The following is a 19763-nucleotide window of genomic DNA, read 5'->3' on the forward strand; positions in this document are numbered from 1 at the left end:
AAGAAACAGCCAGTTCTGTAACAATTATTAGCAAAATAATTTTGGTAGAAAGAAAACATTGCCTAAACTCATATCCCGTTAAAAGTAGGAATCTGTAAAAGAATAAAATAATTCTCAGAATATGTTTGCAGCCATCATTTTACAATGATATAACCTGGGTTTTCGAATTTTATTGCACAATGTACTCCCAATGTTCGGCAAGTCAACTCCCTCAATTCCCAGTTCACTGAACCTCCCAAGTTAAAATTCAATTCATCTAAAGGGAAGGATGATGGTTATTACTGCTAAGAAATTTGATAAATGGGTTGCTAGTTCTTCATGGAAAAAGTACAAACTGACAGTGCCATTCAAAATCTGTATCTTCTTGTGTTGGCAGATATATGAATACTATATATTTTCATTTAAGAATCTTGATGATTGCCAGAATTCAGGTTCAGCTAAAATAATTGGGAGACATATAATCTCGGGCAGGACCGTAACTGTGTTTACCTATGCTTGGTACTTTGGTTTATAGTGCTGACATATCTTTGTATATTATATTTATAAGCAATCTTCCAAATGCGATGGGCTACAGATTTAGGTCAGGGTGATTAAAGATGGAATATGGAATCCTTGATGCTGTCTGAAATCGTTTGCTTTCAGATGTTTCATTATCCAACTAGATAATGTCATCAGGATGAACAGGGGTTTTCTCCCTGTTTTTATATAGTCACTTGCCCTGCCTATGTTGGTGGAAGTATGGTTTTCACTTTGGTAGCTCCTTGATTAAGGTATTGTGATATAAGCTGTTTGAATTAAGTGGGATAGAAAATCCAATTAGATGAGCTAATTCTACTTTATTATAAAGCTACCTTAACAGAATTTTGCAAGTCCGAAGGCATAAATTTTAACCATCTGAACAATTACAGCAAATTCTTCTTACATTTCTTCTTCTGACTGTTAATTCATTAGGGGCTCTTAAGTATCTTGTTTGATTGTTTCCTAGATACCCCCAAGATCATCCACACATTCCATTATACATGTAGAAGCGAGGAACCACCAAGAAGAAAGCCACACTTTCACTAACACTGGCAGGTTAAGCTACTGTTAAAAAGCAGAGAACAATTCTCACTAGCACTGGTGATGTTACCTAGCTGGGTAATGAAATGTCTGCAAGCAAACAACCAAGTTCAGCGGGCACCAAAGACTCCACAGTTTAACCCTGAGCTATACATATTTTATTCTATAAAATGGAAAGCTTAATGTATTTCAAACTTACCAGTATGAGAAGGATTTTATTAAATACCTAGGGTTAAAGATCCCCTTAGGTTGAACTTCACTGATGTTCTAAATACATCCATTATTGTGTCCATTAGTGGTGGGTTCCTCCCGGTTCTGTCTGATTCTTTAGAACCGGTAGTAAAAGTGGCGGGAGGCTCTGCCCACCACCAGGAAGTCATAATTGACGGGAGCGCATGCTCCCATTGCGAACCAGTAGTAAAGATAAGTAGAACCCACCCCTGGTGTCCGTGCTATTTTCATGACCGCAATAGAGAAATAATTTACTGTTATTTTCTTCTGAGATGTTCCTTCAATGTCTCAGTCTTGTCTACAGACTTGGGATTTCTTTATTGTCTTTCATTCAAGTACTAAACCCATTTTTAACCTCAGCCAAGATTGAATGCATGAGCTAAAACACAGGTAGTCCTCGACTTATGTCCACAATTGAGCCCAAAATTTCTGTTGCGAAGTGAGACAATTGTTAAGTGAGTTTTGCCCCATTTTACGATCTGTCTTCCCAGATTGTTGTTAAGTGGATCACTGCAGTTGTTAACTTGGTAACACGGTTGTTAAGTGAATTTGGCTTCCCCATTGACTTTGCGTGTCTCAAAAGGTGATCACATGACCCCGGAACATTGCAACAGTCATAAATATAAACCAGTTGTCAAGCGTCTGAATTTTGATCACATGACTACGGAGGCGGCTACAATTGTTGCAAGTGAAAAACGGTCGTAAGTCACTTTTTTCAGTGTTGTAATTTTGAATGGTCACTAAATGAATGGTTGTAAGTTGGGGACTTGCTCCACTTACTCTACTGTAAATCATTCAAGGCCAATGAAATGCTAATTCACTCTTTTTTTTTCTGTAATGAAATTAACAATATTGCCTATCAGTTTACCAAACTACAAAAACTTAAGATAAAGCAAACAAGCAAACTTACAGTCACTTAGCAATGTCTTTATATTTTGAAGTATCAAATCATTTTCTTCTGCTGAAGAAGAAAAACTTACATTTTCCTGAGAAAGATTGCTGGTTGCCCTAAGGCCCTCATCATGGATATGGTTTTGTAGTTCCTGAATCATATGAGGTAAGCCACTTGGCACAGCATAAAGCAGTGTATACATGTTTGCCATATCTGCGTAAAGAAAGAACTTGATTTTCAGGATAGACACTTTTTTCAAAAACTATTACTCTCAAGAAATCTGCTTTATAAAATCACCTTGTATGGGCTGTTGTTGACCGATGCTACTAGGTAAACAAACTAGAAGCCCTGGTGATACAGTTGTTACAACTATTGCAAGCTAATTTTGCCCGCAGCCAGGAATTCGATCCTGACCGGTTTTGAGGTTGACTCAGCCTTCCATCCTTCCAAGGTGGTTAAAATGAGGACTCAGATTGCTGGAGGCAATATGCTCACTCTGCAAATCTCTCAGAATGTGCTATAAAGCATGATAGAGCAGTACGTAAGTCTAAATGCTATTGCTATACTACTTAGCATTGAATATGACAGAAGGTTGAATCATAAATTAGCTTTAAAGCAGGTTTAATAAAAGGAATAGAGATATATCCATACATCTTCTATGAAACTCTTGGCCCTAATCCACACTTACTCTCTGTGTTAAGTAGCCTCACAGACCAATGACCATCTTTCTTATGTCTGATTCACTTTGGTTAGAAGGAAAAGTACTTTCGAACATATATTACTTTTAATAGGTGTTCAAACGTTTGTCCCACAAGACACTTTTTACCATTTCTCTTCTCTTGTCTGATGATGTTATGACATTCTGCATGAAGAAATTGTAAGTGGTCTGCTACCATTCGCTGTTGGCATTCATTAATTACTTTGCCGTAGGAACTGGGGTGTAGATACTTTCGACATCTTACTTCCTCATCTTTTAGCCTAGATAAAACCTAAAAGTAATTTTCCACATTAAGAACACAATTAAATAGTAAGAGCCTAAAAGTAAAAGGAGTAGCATATATTTTCAAGTTATCAGGGCCAATGCAATACTGAAGCAAATATAAAAAGCACATTTTTCAAACTACATACTCTAAAAAAACCTAATTGCATTATTTGTGATGTTATTACAAAGGAAAAACATTTTAGGGGAAAAAGTGGGAAAATGGGTTAGGATGAACTGTGATGCCAAGTAAGAGACTTCTAAGAATTTAAGAAAGAGCAAACAACACTGATAAGATTGTAATGTTGTAGTGAAACTTTTGCAAGCAAATATTCTTAAGATTTCAATTTCAAAATATTCATCAGGACTGTCTCCTCTGATGGTCTTTTCAGACTTGTTGGCTGCTGGCTTGTTTTCTTGTTTAACAAACAAGGAAACAAAGCAGGGTGATCCAAAATCCCATACTAATATTAGTTATTCTGGCTAGTATCAATTATAATTCTGTTCTATGTTTAATTAATGCTTCACACCCATGGCATCATTCTGAACATTTACACCTTGCTTGCTGTTTTATGTAAAATATACATAATTGGAAGTGGTCAAGTTACAAAGTATCAGTACATAAATACGTATCAGGATAATTACAAGCAACATAGAGCAAGTCCTGGTCACCTCCTGTGTGGATTATTGTAACACATGGGCTGCCTTTGCAGAGTATCCGGAAGCCTCATCTGGTATAAGGTATGATGCGAGCAGTTATTTGCGCATCTAGATTGCTATATCTCTGCTCCATGAGTTGCACTGACTTCATTTCAAGATGTTAGTAGAGACCTAAAAAGTCCCATGTGGCACGGGGCCAGGTTATTTGAGGGACCACCTTTCGCCAGTTACATCTACCCATTACATCAGATCCAGAGATGTCATAGGTCCTCTCCATAAAGAATGTCACCTCAAAGATATTTTCTGCCTCAGTGCCTGTCCACTGGAACAACATCCCCCACCCTCAGGTGAGACTGACCCCATTCTAGTTGGCTGTCCAGAAGAGCCTGAAAACATAGCTTTGCCATCTTGCCTGGGGATGCAGTGAGATTGTTGGAAAGCCTGCTAGGTGGTTATATTGTGAGGAAAATGAGGGTGAATAAATAAATAAATTAAATGAATGGATAAATAAATAAATGCCAGTGACTAATAGACAATCAAATAAAATGTTTTGACACACCAAGTCAAATACTCTATTATCAAAAGGTTACCTAAAATCATACAAATTTAAGGATGCTAAAGGTGAGCTTTCCAAGAAAAAGGAAAGAAAAGCCTATTGAAAAGACAACAGAATGGTTCAAAGCTAGAGAACTATTGAGCCGTGGTTAGAATGCACTATTGCAGATTAATTCTGCTGGCTGTCAGCAGTTCGATCTTGACCGACTCGAGATTGACTAAGCCTTCCATCCTTCCGAGTTCGGTAAAATGAGGACCCAGATTATTGGAGGCAATATGCTGATTCTGTAAACCGCTTGGAGAGGGCTGTAAAGCCCTACAAAGTGGTATATAAGTCTAAGTGCTATTGCTATTGATCTCAATGAAGTATATGTTATTTGCAACAGGATGCCTTTTATTTCTCTAAGCATCTTATTCTATCTAATTTAGTGTTGTTTTATGACATAGAGCATAATTTACATACCGCATCATAAATAGAGTAATTATACAACCTGACTAAAGCTCAATTAAAAAAAAAAAAGATAACGCTTTTGGAAATAAGAGCAAATGCTTCCTCTGATTTAGCCTTCACATGACTTTGGATATATAGATAATCCTCACTTACTGACCAACTCATTTGGCAACCATTCGACATTACAACAGCCCTGAAAAATGAGACTTCGACTGGTCCTCGAAGTTCTGATCATTGCAGCATCCTTGCAGAAATGTAATTGCAATTTCGGTGCTTGGCAACAGGCAAACAATTACAACAGTTGCAAGTTATACGATCTCCATTTATGGCCTTAACAGCCAGTTTCCAATGAAGTCAATGGGAAAACTGGCAGGAAGTCGTAAATCAGTGACTCACGCTCAATGACCCATAATGATTTGTTTAATGACTGCAGTCAAAACTGAGGTTAAGTTGTCATAGAATAGAATAGAATTTTTTATTGGCCAAGTGTGATTGGACACACAAGGAATTTGTCTTGGTGGATACGCTCTCGGAGTACATAAAAGAAAAGATACGTTCATCAAGAATCATGAGGTACAACACTTAATGATAATCATAGGATACAAATAAGCAATAAAATCATATTAGGAAACAGTCAATATAAATTGTAAGGATACAAGCAACAAAGTTACAGTCATACAGTCATAAGTGGGAGGAGATGGGTGATGGGAACGATGAGAAGATTAATAGTAGTGCAGACTTAGTAAACGGTTTGACAGTGTTGAGGGAATTATTTGTTTAGCAGAGTGATGGTGTTTGGGAAAAACTGTTATTGTGTCTAGTCATCATGTGACATCACACTTAATGACCATGCTGTTAAGCAATGGAATTGCAGGTCCCTACTGTAATCATATTACTATTGTAATCATAGGTGAGGACTATCTGTATGTATATGGATCAGCTGAAAATGCATTTTAGATGCATGATGAGGTCTTACGTTAGCAAAACGGAATTCTGATTTTTTTTCTCCCCTGAACCATCAACCCTCATGATACTGATGACTGACACCACAACTGCTTCTGAAATTCTTGGAAAGCAGCTTGTTCCAAAATACACAGAACAAAGAATACATATGATCATCTTACCTTCTCCATATACTGTGAGCAGTTTGATTCTTGCATTAAATTTGAAGCTTCTTGTTTATAATACTCCCCCGTTTCATTCAGAAAAGGGCACTCAAAAATTTCCTGATAAAACTAAATTGAGAGAGTTGGATCAAGCCCAAAAAAGACAAGAAATTGAACAAATATTTGTCACTGCTTCCCATGACAAGAAATAAAATTTCATTTTACCTTCAGAGGGAATTTTTTCTTATACTGTTCAACATGAACAAAGGAGTTAATAACCCCATGGATTACTTTCTGATTTGGATCTTCTCCACAACGATCACTGAAAGATGGAAAAATAATATTCTCAGAATTCATACTATTTATATATACTGTTAAACCAGTGTTATAAACTTAGCAACCTTGAAATGTGTACATTTCAAACATCCTGAATTCCCAAACATCATGATGGCTGGGGAATTCTGGGAATTTTACATCACGACATCTCAAAGATCTTGAGATTAATAAACACTGGTCTAAACTCTAAAATTAACTGTACAATGATAAAACTGTTGTTCACAGCTTCTTTTCAATACTGAAGCATATTACACCCTGGAATATAATTTTCAAAAATATCAGTGTGTTTGGAACTTATTTTGGGGATGGAGGCTCTCACCCAAATTCTTCACAATATATTATAGTAGTTACAAAATAATACTAAGTAGTTCATGTTCAAAAATGGAGAATTGTTTCAAGTATTTGTGTCAAAAGTGATCAATCAAAGCAATCCTTAGAGTCTCTGATAAACCTAAAACAGGAGATGAACTCTTGTTTCATTTATACCTAGGATTTGGCTAAGGAAGTAAAAATGGAAAATTGTTGTTTCTTTAATTCATCTGTAGTTCAGTAACAGTCTAGCTAAAGCTTCTGGGATTCCTTCTTAGCCAAGGATAAGGAATAATTTTCTTTTCTTATTAAATAAACAATTGGAATAGAGGATGTTTGGCAATGATACTGGGTTACATCATGAGTTTTCCCCATTTGAAAGGATTTTTGGAGAAGGTAAAGAAAAAAAAAATCCCTAAGACGGAAGAGAAAGATCCTTCAATACTTTTCAAGTTTTCACCTTTGTGTCAAATAGTGTAGGCTCCAGGTTGAAATTAAAAGAGTTATAACCACTACTATCTGAGGCAACAAGGAGGGCATGTCAGCAAATAAAGCTTCAACAGAAAAGCTATTTCATCCATCAAAATATTTCCCTGTTAAGCATAGGCAAGAAGAAAAGGATAACTTTGATATTTAACAACTACAATTCACACTACACTTATACTGTTCTTTACACCAAGCAGATTAAAATCTGGAATCAAGGTTACTACTGCAGCAGACAACTTCTAGATATAACTGAGTGAAAATAAGGTATGAAATTGTAATAATAAATAGATAGCACGTTGACTTTTTCTCAGACCTAGGGGTCTGAGGAGAAAAAGACCCCCAGATGATTCCCAAAGGGCAACAAACAAACAAACAAACAAACAAACAAACTTGTCAGGGATTTATGATCTCGACGTGAACTTGCTTTGGGCTTCCACACCAAGTATACTAGGAGATTAACTTCAAGACTATTCAACTACAGTATTTCAAAGTGACCATTCAAAAGCCAATTTAAAAATCATACTCTTATATGAGTTCTTTTCTTTGTTCTTTGTTGTTATTCTAAGTCCGTGATGGTGAACCTATGGCACGCGTGCCACAGATGGCACGCTGAGCCATATTGGTGGGCACGCGAGCATTGCCCAAGCTCAGCTCCTGTGCGCATACATGCACCGGCCAGATGATTTTCGGGACTTCTGGTCCCACCAGAAGTTGGCAAACAGGCATTTCCGGCCTCCGAGGAGATGGGAAAGGCCTTTTTTGCACTCCCCAGGTTCCTAGAAAGCCTCTGGAGCCTGGAGAGGGTGAGAAACAGGTTTTCCAGGCTCACCAGAAGTTGGGAAATGGGCCATTTCCGGCTTCCAGAGGCCTCTGGAGGGGTGAGGCAGGCCGTTTTTGCCCTCCCCAGGCTCCAAGAAAGCCTCTGGAGCCTGGGGAGGGCGAAAAATGGGCCATCGTGCTATCGCGTGTCAAAAGCGTGGGGAGCGTGGGGGAGATCGTGTGTGCATGTGCAGAGTACATTGAATTATGGGTTTGGGCAGTTATTATTGTATGCAAATAATTCTGTAACTAACAATGTAGTCCTGAACTCACTGCAAACCTGAATCTTCTACAAATCAACATTTTTGAAGATTTAGAAGCAGTTGTGTTGGAGTCTCCTTTATATCTAGGATTTCTTTTTCTTTGTTATCAACATATAATTAAAATGAAGTGCTCAGCGTACCTAAAGCAGATTACATTAGAATATTTTACTTTTCTCAGATATTGTGAGTGGAAGAGCATGAAGCACAGTGCAGTTGCTGAGCATGCAAACTTCTACTACAATCTTTTAATGTCATTTTATTTCCACCAATTAAACATTAACACGTTTACAAAGGTAGATCAACAAATAGATCAAAACCAACCAGCCAATGAATATGACAGCAGTTTATATCACCAGCAACAAAAAAACATAGAAGATAAATAAGAAATTAGAAAGGAACAGGCATCACGAGTTATAAACAATCTCCCTTGCTACTGTAAACTTTTCTTATAAAGAAAAATAAAGAACAGTTTTATAAGAGAAAAAAATATATGAATGAAATATACTAGGAGCACCACTTCATCATTCATATATTTTTCGCTACATAAGATGCACCCTCCCCCCAAAAAGTGGGTGGAAATGTCTGGAAGTCTTTGGTGAATAGCAGCTAGGCTGTGGCGTCAGGGTCCTTTTACAGTGCTGAGCCCTGCCTCTTCTGTTTTTGACATTGCCCGCCTCTTCTGTCTCTTTTCCACAGTGCAGGAGTTAATAGGCACAGCTGGCACATGAGAGGACTCCTATCTGTGGTCCCCTCAGGCTCCGTCTGAATTTTTTTTGCCTTGTTTCCTCCTCTAAACATAGGTGCATCTTATGGTCAGGTGTGTCTTATGGGGGAAAATATACTGTGTGTGTGTGTGTGTGTGTGTGTGTACACATACACACATGTATATGCATATGTATATACATATGCACATATGTGTGTGTGTGTGTGTCCTATATAAAAGGAAGAATACATATATAATCCTTTTCTTATTAAATAAATTCAACTGCAATTATTTCAAATTGATTTTTCAATTTGAAATTATATTTAAATACACATGCACACACACTTCCTTTTGAGGAAGGAGAAGATAGGTTGGTTGGTTGGTAGGTGGATGGATGGACGGAGAGACAGACACAGACAGAGAAATAGAGAGGAAGAGAAGGAGAGATGATGGATAGCCTCTCATTCCTCAAAATACCTAAAATAATTATTTTCCACAAAAGGTGTAGATACATATTTGAATAAGTAGACGTTAAGAAAACCTGACATCTGCTTGAAATTTGATACTAAGAATACTTGGGCTCATTTTCATCTTATGTACTGTATTGATTTATACATAATACTGGATATAACCCAGGCCAAAAATAAACATACTGACATCCTAAAATAAAATAAGAATAAAAAATAAGAATATTGTGTTTCATCAACAAACTCTATATTACAACAGATATTACAAATTAATGACAGCATACAAACATAGGATGTTGTAAACCAGCAGGAGTAATTTTTGATGAATTCAGTAGTATATAACTACAATAAATCAATTATCAGATGGCCTAGATTTGACTTTTCTATACAATTGCTAATAAGCTATAGAATATGCAAGGTTTTTATATTGCTGACACTCAAAGCCTTACCCTGAAACAAGGCTGACTGACAGAAGTAGCTGAAGCTTGTACTGCTGATCAGTTCTGTAACACATTCAGAATTTCAGAAAGGAATCTAATCTGGGGTCAGTCTTTTTTTTTTCTCTTTAAAAAAAACATTTATACAATACTCCGTAATGCCCAATTTAAAATATTTTTTAAATCACAAGAGCTATTTAGTAATGGAATTATTTAAATGTTCTATGCTAGAATTACAAAAAAGATGGACCTCAAGGTTCCAACAATAACTAGCGGAGCGAGAATGGTTTTAACACTCCCATAGCTTTCATTCACTAGGAGAACACATTTCTTGATTTTATAGCAGAAAACACTGGCTTTATTTAGGCACTTAGGTAAATACTTATAGTGAAAAGGTGGCTGTGATTATTACATTTGAAATATACCAACAGCCTGGTATCTCACATAAAGCTTGCATAAAATAAAATTTTCATGGTGTAATAAATACATATGCATTCAAAGAAGTTATTCTACGCAATACATTTTTGTTTTTTTAAAAAAGCATTCAACTCACTTTTTAATTTCGCGGAGCAACATTCGAATGAGGACAGCTTGCAGGGGCTCAATCATTAATCTCTTCCACATATCAAGTGCTAGCTGTCAGGGTACGATAAAAAACAAAGTCAATGATAGAACTGCCATTTCATTCATTCTTGTTTTTTTTTAAAAAAATGCTCAGTCTCAAATGCTTCAAAAACAGAGGGATACAGTGAAAGGATACTAAATAGCTAAATAAAGTGCAACAATTCTTCCTCTTGTGAAGGAAATTTCCAGCAACTGAATATCTACCAAATAAAAAACCTTATTGGCTTCCTGTCACTTGAAAAGAAGTGAAGGAGGAATGTTTCCTTCTGTTTTTGTTGAATCCTGCCAGTTTTACTCTCCATTGACCAAATTGCATCTAATATGCAGGAATAAGTAGCTTTTTGGAATTGAGGAACTATACCTTTTTCCCTCCTAAAAGGGGGTGAAAATTTAGGTGCGTCTTATACACCGAATGTAGCCCTGCCCACCCACTGGCCCCCACCCTTTGGCCTGTGCCTTGCAGCAGTTACCTCCTTGGAAGCAAACAGCAAGAAAAAACAGCTCCTTTCAGCTTCAGCATAGGCTAATTAGCACAAGTTGATTAGACTGGCCTCCAGACTCTCAGCTGATTTGCTCTCAGCTGTTTTGTGCAGGGCTCTGCTGCTTGCTGCAAAGAGTGCTGGAGCAGATTTTTTTCCCCCTTGTGCTAATCAAGCTGTGCTGAAAACGAAACTGAAAGTAAAGCAGGCTGTTTGCTCCAAGGAGGCAAAATTAGGCAGAGGCAGAGGGAGATTTCTTTTTCTTCTTTTTCCTCACTAAAAAAGGTAGGTGCAAACAATGGGAAATTTAGGACAAAAGAGGAGCGTTCAAAATTTTAAAACACAAAAGAAAAAAAGGAGAAAGAAAAAGGCAAAAATAAAAATGGGAAGGGAGAAAAAGAAATGAAAGAGAAAGATGTTATACATATTTAGAATTGAAATATGAATAGTAGTAAGAAATAAATGGGAAATCATGATTGTAAAAATGAAATGAATAATAATTGGAATATTTGTCTTTATATTTTTGAAATCTATACAATGGTAAGTTTTTCTTTTTTTCTTTTTTTTAGAAATATGAATAAGTATAAACTGTAACAATTGAAATACCTTTAATGGTATATGGTGGTGAAAGTAAAAAGGATTAAGTTATAGCTTGGATAACAGCTAGAACATTTTAAAATTTAATTAGGGAAATTATAACGATTGAAATATTTTTAATTATATATTGTGATGAAAGTAGAAATGATTAAGTTGTGATTTGGAGAATTATATGGGCAAAACTATTTGGGTTATTGGGAGAGTTTAAGATGTGAAAATGAGTAACGTAAGGGGAAAACTCTAACTAGGGAATTATAATAATTGAGATATTATTAATTGTATATTATGTTGAAAGCAGAAATGGTTAAATTGTGGTTTGGAGGAATATATGGGGAAAATTATTTGGTTTATTATTATTGGTAAATATAATTAATTGATTTGTAAGAAATTGGATTGCATGGAAATAATTGGAATATTCATGTTCATATTAATTAATGTACAAAAAAGATAATTATATAACTAATTGATTTATATTAAAATGTTGAATTTGTATTAAACAACTGTAATATTACATAATTAACCAATGTGAGGATGGATATAAAAATAGACGACAATGAGAAGGGGTATAATATAGAATAGAAGGGAAAAATTGAATTTGATTAAGATTAGAGATGAAGATGAAGGGTAATATTGGTTTTTTTACAAAAATAGATGAGGAATAAATATGGCAAAAAGGAAATATAGAAATTGTAAATTTAACTGAAATGACTAAACACAGTTTAAATTTGTGAACCGGCCAAATACTCTGTTCAAAGAAAATACATTGTATGTTTGTATGTGTGTTTGTCTAAAAAATAAAAAAAACCTTTTTATAAAAAACAAAAACAAAAAAGGTAGGTACGTCTTATACTCCGAAAAATACGATATCTGCTCTTGTAAAACCTGGCAAAAAATATGTTAAGTACAATTTAGCAGATACAGGTGGTCCTCAACTTAAAACAGTTCGCTTAATGACCGTTCGAAGTTACAATGGCATTGAAAAGTGACTTATGACCATTTTTCACACTTATGACCATTGCAGTATCACCATGGTCACTTGGTTTACCAGTTGGATACTTGATAACTAGTTCACATTCACACGCACCCTCCGTCTGCACATGCACAGAACCTTCTGCACATGCGCAGATCGTATTTGATGATGTCCGGGCGGGTGGGCAGAGCCTCCCGCTGCCGCTGCTACCAGTTTGCCTGAACCTGTATTTCTGCTGCCTAGTGGCTGCCTACAATTTAACATATCAAATCTCACCAGGCTCAAGGATTCTGCAAACTGCTTAGAAGGGGCTGTAAAGTATTGTGAAGCAGTATATAAATCTAAGTGCTATTGCTATTGCTATTAACAAATTTCTTACTAAGCAATTATTATTTTTTGGCTCAATTGTGGTCGTAAGTCGAGGACTACGTGTACTGAATTAAAACTGCTTACATGGATATGTTTACATTACTGATATACATTACTTCCATAGATTATACATTATATATGTAAAACAGCAGTTTCAATTCCTTGATAGAAGGAAATATACTATATTGCAGATGGTTTTGAAATACTATTTTGGTCCCATTCATACATTCTTTGTGTGGGGGGAGATGGGGTATACACATAACTTTTAAGCACGCTTAAAAGGAACTTTTGGAATTACCCCAAATTCTGGGAAATAAATTTAGGTAAATTTGCTGCATGAGGTAAATATTTTGTTTAAAATACAGGATTTAAGAAAGAATTCAATGAAAATATTATTAATATTGTAGAATAATTAAACAGCTCTTGGTTTATTTTTACTTTCAACCAAAAAATTAAAGGCATGGCAGGGACTATGAATGTTCTTCACTGTAGTAAAATAAAAGATCTTGAAAGCTTGTTAACGTTTCTGTATGCCCCATTTTATGGCAAACAAAAATCACATCAGAGTAATCTTTTAAGTTTTTTATTCTGCTTTCCACTTTCCCAAGACTAATGGTTTTTTTCTGAGAGTCTCTCCTTAATAATTTGATCATTCCCTCCCTATTTCAAAGGTCAGGTTTACATACCTTATTGTCTCTCTCTGATGTACTATGAACAGATATCAACAAATACTACAACTTTGGCTGGTTTGGGACTCTCAGAAATCAGTATAATTTAGTCTTGATTTAATCCCACTGATTGCGATGGAATCCTATCTGTTACATTTTGCCCATGAATTGTTCCTGACTCTATCTTCAACTAATTCCATTTGACTTTTTATTTCATAGGAAAAAAAACCTGGGCGGGGGAGGAAACAATTTACTATTTCCTGGTAGAAATGTGATATAGATACCGTAGGTAAACAGATCTTACTGTTTCCTTTATGAAAATAAGCAAAGATATAAGATAGGCTTAAAGTACACCTACGTCTAAAGCAGTGTTTCTCAACCTTGGTATATGTGTGGACTTCAGAATGCCATGATAGGTGGGGAATTCTGGGAGTTGAAGTCCACAGTTTAATGTTGCTGTGGTTGAGAAATACTGTGGTAAATGATTAACTTTTTGTCATATAGGGTCCTGAAAGGGTCTCAACTAGCTCTGTTTTATCTACTTCTAATTAAAGAAGTTACCTTAAATAAATAAGCATTGAGTACATCACAACCATTAATTATACTTGGTATTTTTCTTGTCAGAACATTGCAGCTCATATCTGCTCCTTTCTATCTACATAAATTTCAATTTCTTTCAACAAATAAATCAAAAGCTAAAAGCTAGCTGCAAGTGTTTATTTTATTCAGGAAAATAATAAAAGAAAGCTTTGTTTTATGGTTTGAACAAAATAAACTACAATACATGATTTTGAAAGGCAGAAATTATCTTAATGGATGATTAGGCAGTCAGAAAATATGTACTTTACAGTTACCTCTCCAAAAATTTTTTCCATACTACTTACTTCTCCAATCTCCATCAATGGTTCACTCATATCCACACCTCCATAACCATATTGAAGATCAGCTTCAGTCAATTTGTTCTTTTTAATAAACTGCGTATTGAGGTATCTATGAAAAAAATATTTCTCATAAGATATTTTATAAAACTGTTCAATGGAAGAGAAAATAACAGGAAATGCACAACAGTTTTTAAAAACATTTTTAGACCCAAGGAATATGTATGCCTGTAAGATGACGAATCTCTACCATGTTCCAAGCTTGGCTGGTGCTCAGGTTTTGGCTGACTTCCTGGAGAAATCAGTTGACAGAGAGAGACAGAGAGAGAGAGAGAATAAAAGCATGATACAAACTTGCAATTACTGACAACTCTGAGCTTTCACCCTGTGGTTCTATTTCCAATTAAAGCTTCCCACAGGTAAACTATCCTCAATAATGAATATTCTTTGGTAGGGGGACTGCCTTGATGGACATGGGATGATGTAAAATGTTTTCAAGTTTACAGACTTTTTCAGACAAACTGTTCATGTAGAGATCTTGAAGTTTCCTGCCTGTTTAAAATACCCAGGAACAGACACCTCTGCCTTTTAATAAAAACAAATGAAAAGTGTTAGGTACTAGAGGAGACTGTTGACGGTTGGCTGGTATTGAATGTGTACTGTGTGAATCTAAGTATAGCAGGAGGCGGAACCTGCAACTTAGGATACAGCACGATCTGAAAGCTGAACGGAACCTGCAACTTAGGATACAGCACGATCTGAAAGCTGAACGAGATCATGATTGCTTGGAAGAAGAGAAGTTCTTTTTAGAAATCTTGAAGAGAACTTCCTATAAGACTTCCTTCCAATCAGCATGAGAAAGGATCACTCCTAAAGATACCTGTGCCAAGATCCACATTTCCTCCAAATAGAAAAAAAAAGATTAAAAAAAAAACAGCTCTACGGAATGAACTGGTAGTAGAAAAGGTTGAAGCATTAGTAAGGATAGAGCAGGTAACAGTTTTATAAGGATGCACAAGGTAACTATGACTTGATAGTTTGACAAAACGTAGCTTGACAAAGGTGCCGGAATTCCAAACTATTTAGAAAAACATTTTTCCTCCCTTTCTCTTCTCTAGACTAAAAACAAGCCTGAGAGTATGGCGTGTGCCTAACAAACCTATAACAAGAATCTCTTCTGTGAATGAGAGAGGGAGGAAAAGAGACAATAAAAACCATTAAGACAATGTATAAGTTTGTGGAGTTTCACATGAGTTACATACATCCTCTTCTACTGAAAAGTATAATTTGTTAACCAATAAAGGAGAATAATTCTAGCTCAGGGTTCAAATGAAAGACCCTTGGTGTTCTTTGAGCTTGGTTTTCTTGCAGACATTTCATTGCCCAAACTGGTGACAACATTGGCACTGACCATGTTACCTAGTTTGGGTAATGAAACATCTGCAAGAAAACAACCAAGCTCAGAAAGCACCAAGGACCCTTCGTAATTTGTTAAGCCAAGGCAGCGTCTTTCAACCTTGGCAACTTTTAAGATAATGCTTTTCAACCTTGGCTGACTGGGGAATTCTGGGAACTGGTCCACATATCTTAAAGTTGCCAAGATTGAGAAACACTGAACTAAGGTCATGGTATCTATTAGAAGTAAACACCAATCATTCTTCTAAAAGCACTGTAACAAACAAACATCGCTGTAAATTTAGAGAACCGTGCAGACGTGTCTCTAAAATTCCTGTTCCATTTTCCACCTTCCAACAAACATACACCAGATATCGGGCAAAAATAATAATAATAAAAAAAAGAGTGTTTCCAACAGATTTGTGGTCCTATTTTGTTTTACTAATATAATAGTGGAAGTGGGAAACATATGGCCTGAATGCAATAAATTGTCTTTTGGATATTATGTGATTAGCTATGCCTCAAAACCTTCCATTTTGTACACTTGCAAGATTCTACCCATGACAATTTGGTAAGCATGTTCACAGCAAGCAACAAAACAAAACCATAACTCTATTAAGAGTAATCACATTTCCAAATTCCAGAATAAGTTCAAAATGTATTTACCTGTATAAGCAGTCCATATAGTCTGCCCCTTTACTGTATTCATCCCAGTTTCTATGATACATTACCAATATTTTTTCTTCAGAGTCCAAGACTTTCTATGGAAAAAAACCCAGAGGAAATAGATTAATTTTATTATTCATACTCTATTTTATTTGGAATGTTAAAACATAACTCCCTGAGTAATAAATTCAACTGTATGAACTATTTCAAACATTTGGGACCTTCAAACAATAACACCTTTATATCTTGTTTCAGAAAATAAAAATTTAAAAACCCAAATGGCTTCTTCCAGCAGACTATAAAATAGCTTGCACACTACTTAATTCTGACATGCAGCATTAACATTTTATTTTTATCCATTCTACGGTTACCTTGTGCAAATGGCGTACATGATTTTCCAAAAAATTTTTAGTTTCCATATAAAGTCTCTCTCCAAGAGGTTCGGGATAGGCCACACATAAAGCGTATATGTCCCTGGGTATTAAGTCAAGGCTAAAATGTTTTATGGTTTTGTAACTCAAGTTCTAATGAAATATTGACAGAAAGGAAAAAAAAAAACCAATGTCTTACTGGAGTTCCAAAGAGATTGATTCATTGGCGTTTTCCAGCTTCTTGAAGAGCTATGATTTTCAAACTTTTTCAGGCTACAGGGGGAAAAAAATTCTGTGATCCCTGCCTCTCAGAAAGTGTAGAGAATACTTTGGGGTGGAAGGGAGAACTTTCTCCAAAATACGGCACTGCAAGGGATTAAGTGCAAATCATCCATGTATTCATAGGATATTGTGTAAAAGCCCTTTGGACTGAATCTATGGGAAATCATCTTTCAAATCATTGTTTTCTAAAGGCCAGATGATTTCTTCAACTCTAGAGCACAAGCCTGTTACTCACTAACCCACCAAACCTAGCTGTAGAATTTCAACAACTGTGTTGGCATAGTTGCCTTCATTTGGGCTAGAAAGCCTGATCCTAATGCTCAAATTTTATTTTTCCTGTGCCAACTTTTTAAAAGGCTTACTTAGCATTTTTGTGGGATTTTAGCCTGACTACATATCACTACTGTGAAAATACAATATAGAAGGAATTGTATGTCTCAAAAAAGACATACAATTGCTTCTGTGCTAAGTTGAAAATCACACCCATTCACAGTTTATAGATCACCATGGTCTTAGTTCCTAAAAAGAATGCCCAATTTCGTCAAAAGAATTTGGAACAGACTTGGAAAAAAATATGACTGAGGAAAGATAACACTTTTTTTAAACACCTGAAAGGCCATGAAATGTTTTCCCTTGTTGCAGACCACAGGCTTGAAACTACAGGAGCCAATTTGGCCTAGTGGTTAAAGGCTCAGGCTAGAAACCTTGAGGTCTACTTCCACTGTAGGCATGAAACAATGGGCCAGTCACTCTCTCAAACCAACACATCTCATAGGATTGTTGTTGTGGGAAAATAGGAGAAGGAGCGTATTCTGTATGTTCACTGCCTTGAGTTTACTCATAAAGTAATAAAGGTGGAATTTAAAAAATCCTAACAAATCAGTAAGAAAGAAAGATTTTCCAACTAAAAGACAGGAAAAACTTCCTAACACAACAAGTTGACAATGAACCAATTACCAAGACTAATCGTGTTATTAACTCAAATACTTTGGCCACCTAATGAGAAAAAAGGAAGGACTCACTGGAGAAGATTCTAATCCTGGGAAAGATTGAGGGCAAAAGAAGAATGGGACAACAGAAAATGAGGTGGATGGAGTCACTGTAGCAGTAGGCGTGAGCTTAAATGGACTCCAGAGGATGGTAGAGGACAGAAAAGCCTGGAGGAATGTTGTCCATGGGGTCGTGATGGGTCAGACACAACTTTGCAACTAATAACAGAGATGGTGTTATTTATTGCAATGTTCAAATGAAGATAAGACCTTTATCCAAAGGGCAGGGTTTAAGTATCTGTATACAGGTAGTCCTTGACATACAATAGTTCATTTCGTGACCGTTTGATTAGATTAGATTAGATTAGATTTATTAAATTTGTATACCGCCCTTCTCCCGAAGGACTCAGGGCGGTGAACAGCCAGGATTAAAATACATACAATATAAAAATTAAAATAAATTAAAACAGAATTAGATCAGTTTGGCTTCCCCAAATTTTAAAACCCTTTACTCATAAAATAACCCATTGAAATTTTAAGCCAGCCCGGCTTGCTGAAATAAGAAAGTCTTCAGAGCTCGGCGGAAAGTACGGAGGTCCAGGATCAGTCGTATTCCTGGGGGTAGCTCGTTCCAGAGGGTGGGTGCCCCCACAGAGAAGAGTCTCCCCCTGGGGGTCGTCAGTCGACATTGCTTGACCGACGGCACCCTGAGGAGACTCTCTCTGTGGGAGCGCATTGGCCGGTGGGAGGTTATCGGTGGCAGAAGGTGGTCTCGTAAATACCCGGCCATGGCCGTCATATGCTCTTCTAAAGACAGCCATGCATCCAGGAGGACGCCCAAGTTACGAGTCCTCTCTGTGGGGGCCAATGACTCGCCCCCAATAGCCAGCGATGGCACCAGCTGGCTATATCGGGACGCCGGCAGCCACAGCCACTCGGTCTTGGAGGGGTTGAGTCGGAGCCTGTTCCTCCCCATCCAGACCCGCACGGCCTCCAGGCACTGGGACATTACTTCAAGGGCATCGTTGGGGTGGTCTGGGGTAGAGATGTATAGCTGAGTGTCATCAGCGTACAGATGGCACTGCACCCCAAATCCACGGATTATCTCACCCAGCGGCTTCACATAAATGTTGAACAGGAGAGGCGAGAGAACCGACCCTTGCGGCACCCCACAGACAAGGTGCCTCGAGGTCGACCTCTACCCCCCAGCCAACACGGACTGTGACCGGTCGGAGAGATAGGAAGAGAACCACCATAGCACGGTGCCTCCCACTCCCAACCCGTCCAGCCAGCGCAGCATGATACCATGGTTGATGGTATCAAAAGCCGCTGAGAGATCTAATAGGACCAGAACAGAGGAACATCCCCTGTCCCGAGCCCTCCAGAGATCATCAACCAAAGTGACCAATGCCATGTCCGTGCTGTACCCAGGCCTGAAGCCAGACTGGAATGGATCCAGATAGACAGTTTCATCCAGGTACTGTGGGAGCTGTCGCGCAACCACACTCTCAACAACCTTCGCCACAAAGCGAAGGTTGGAGACAGGATGGTAATTTGCCAAAACAGCCGGATCCAGAGAGGGCTTCTTGAGGAGGGGCCTCACCACCGCCTCTTTCAAGGAGGGAGGTAAGAAACCCTCACTCAAAGAAGCGTTTATAATCCTCTGGAGCCAGCCTCATGTAACCTCCCGGGTAGCCAGCACCAGCCAGGAGGGACACGGGT

The 19763-nt window shown here is 37.2% G+C and overlaps 1 protein-coding gene across 3 annotated transcripts in view; it reads right to left on the reverse strand.

Annotated features, from left to right (window-relative positions):
- Positions 1-19763, reverse strand: part of CUL2 (cullin 2) — a 51443-nt gene that overhangs the window by 26935 nt on the left and 4745 nt on the right. For 2 of the 3 annotated variants that reach the window (XM_060683833.2, XM_034401996.3), the window contains exons 3-10: positions 16771-16873; positions 16400-16494; positions 14345-14450; positions 10307-10389; positions 6159-6255; positions 5952-6062; positions 3009-3171; positions 2271-2395 (exon numbers count right to left, since the gene is read on the reverse strand). In XM_060683833.2, the coding sequence (XP_060539816.2) occupies positions 2271-2395; positions 3009-3171; positions 5952-6062; positions 6159-6255; positions 10307-10389; positions 14345-14450; positions 16400-16494; positions 16771-16873 (883 nt within the window). The remainder of the gene's footprint in view (positions 1-2270; positions 2396-3008; positions 3172-5951; positions 6063-6158; positions 6256-10306; positions 10390-14344; positions 14451-16399; positions 16495-16770; positions 16874-19763) is intronic. The other variant, XM_087893022.1, reaches the window with a different exon arrangement.

The sequence above is a fragment of the Pantherophis guttatus genome, chromosome 4 (genome assembly GCF_059756535.1).
Source record: "Pantherophis guttatus breed Tessera chromosome 4, ASM5975653v1, whole genome shotgun sequence".
In the NCBI taxonomy this organism is placed as follows: Eukaryota; Metazoa; Chordata; class Lepidosauria; order Squamata; family Colubridae; genus Pantherophis; species Pantherophis guttatus.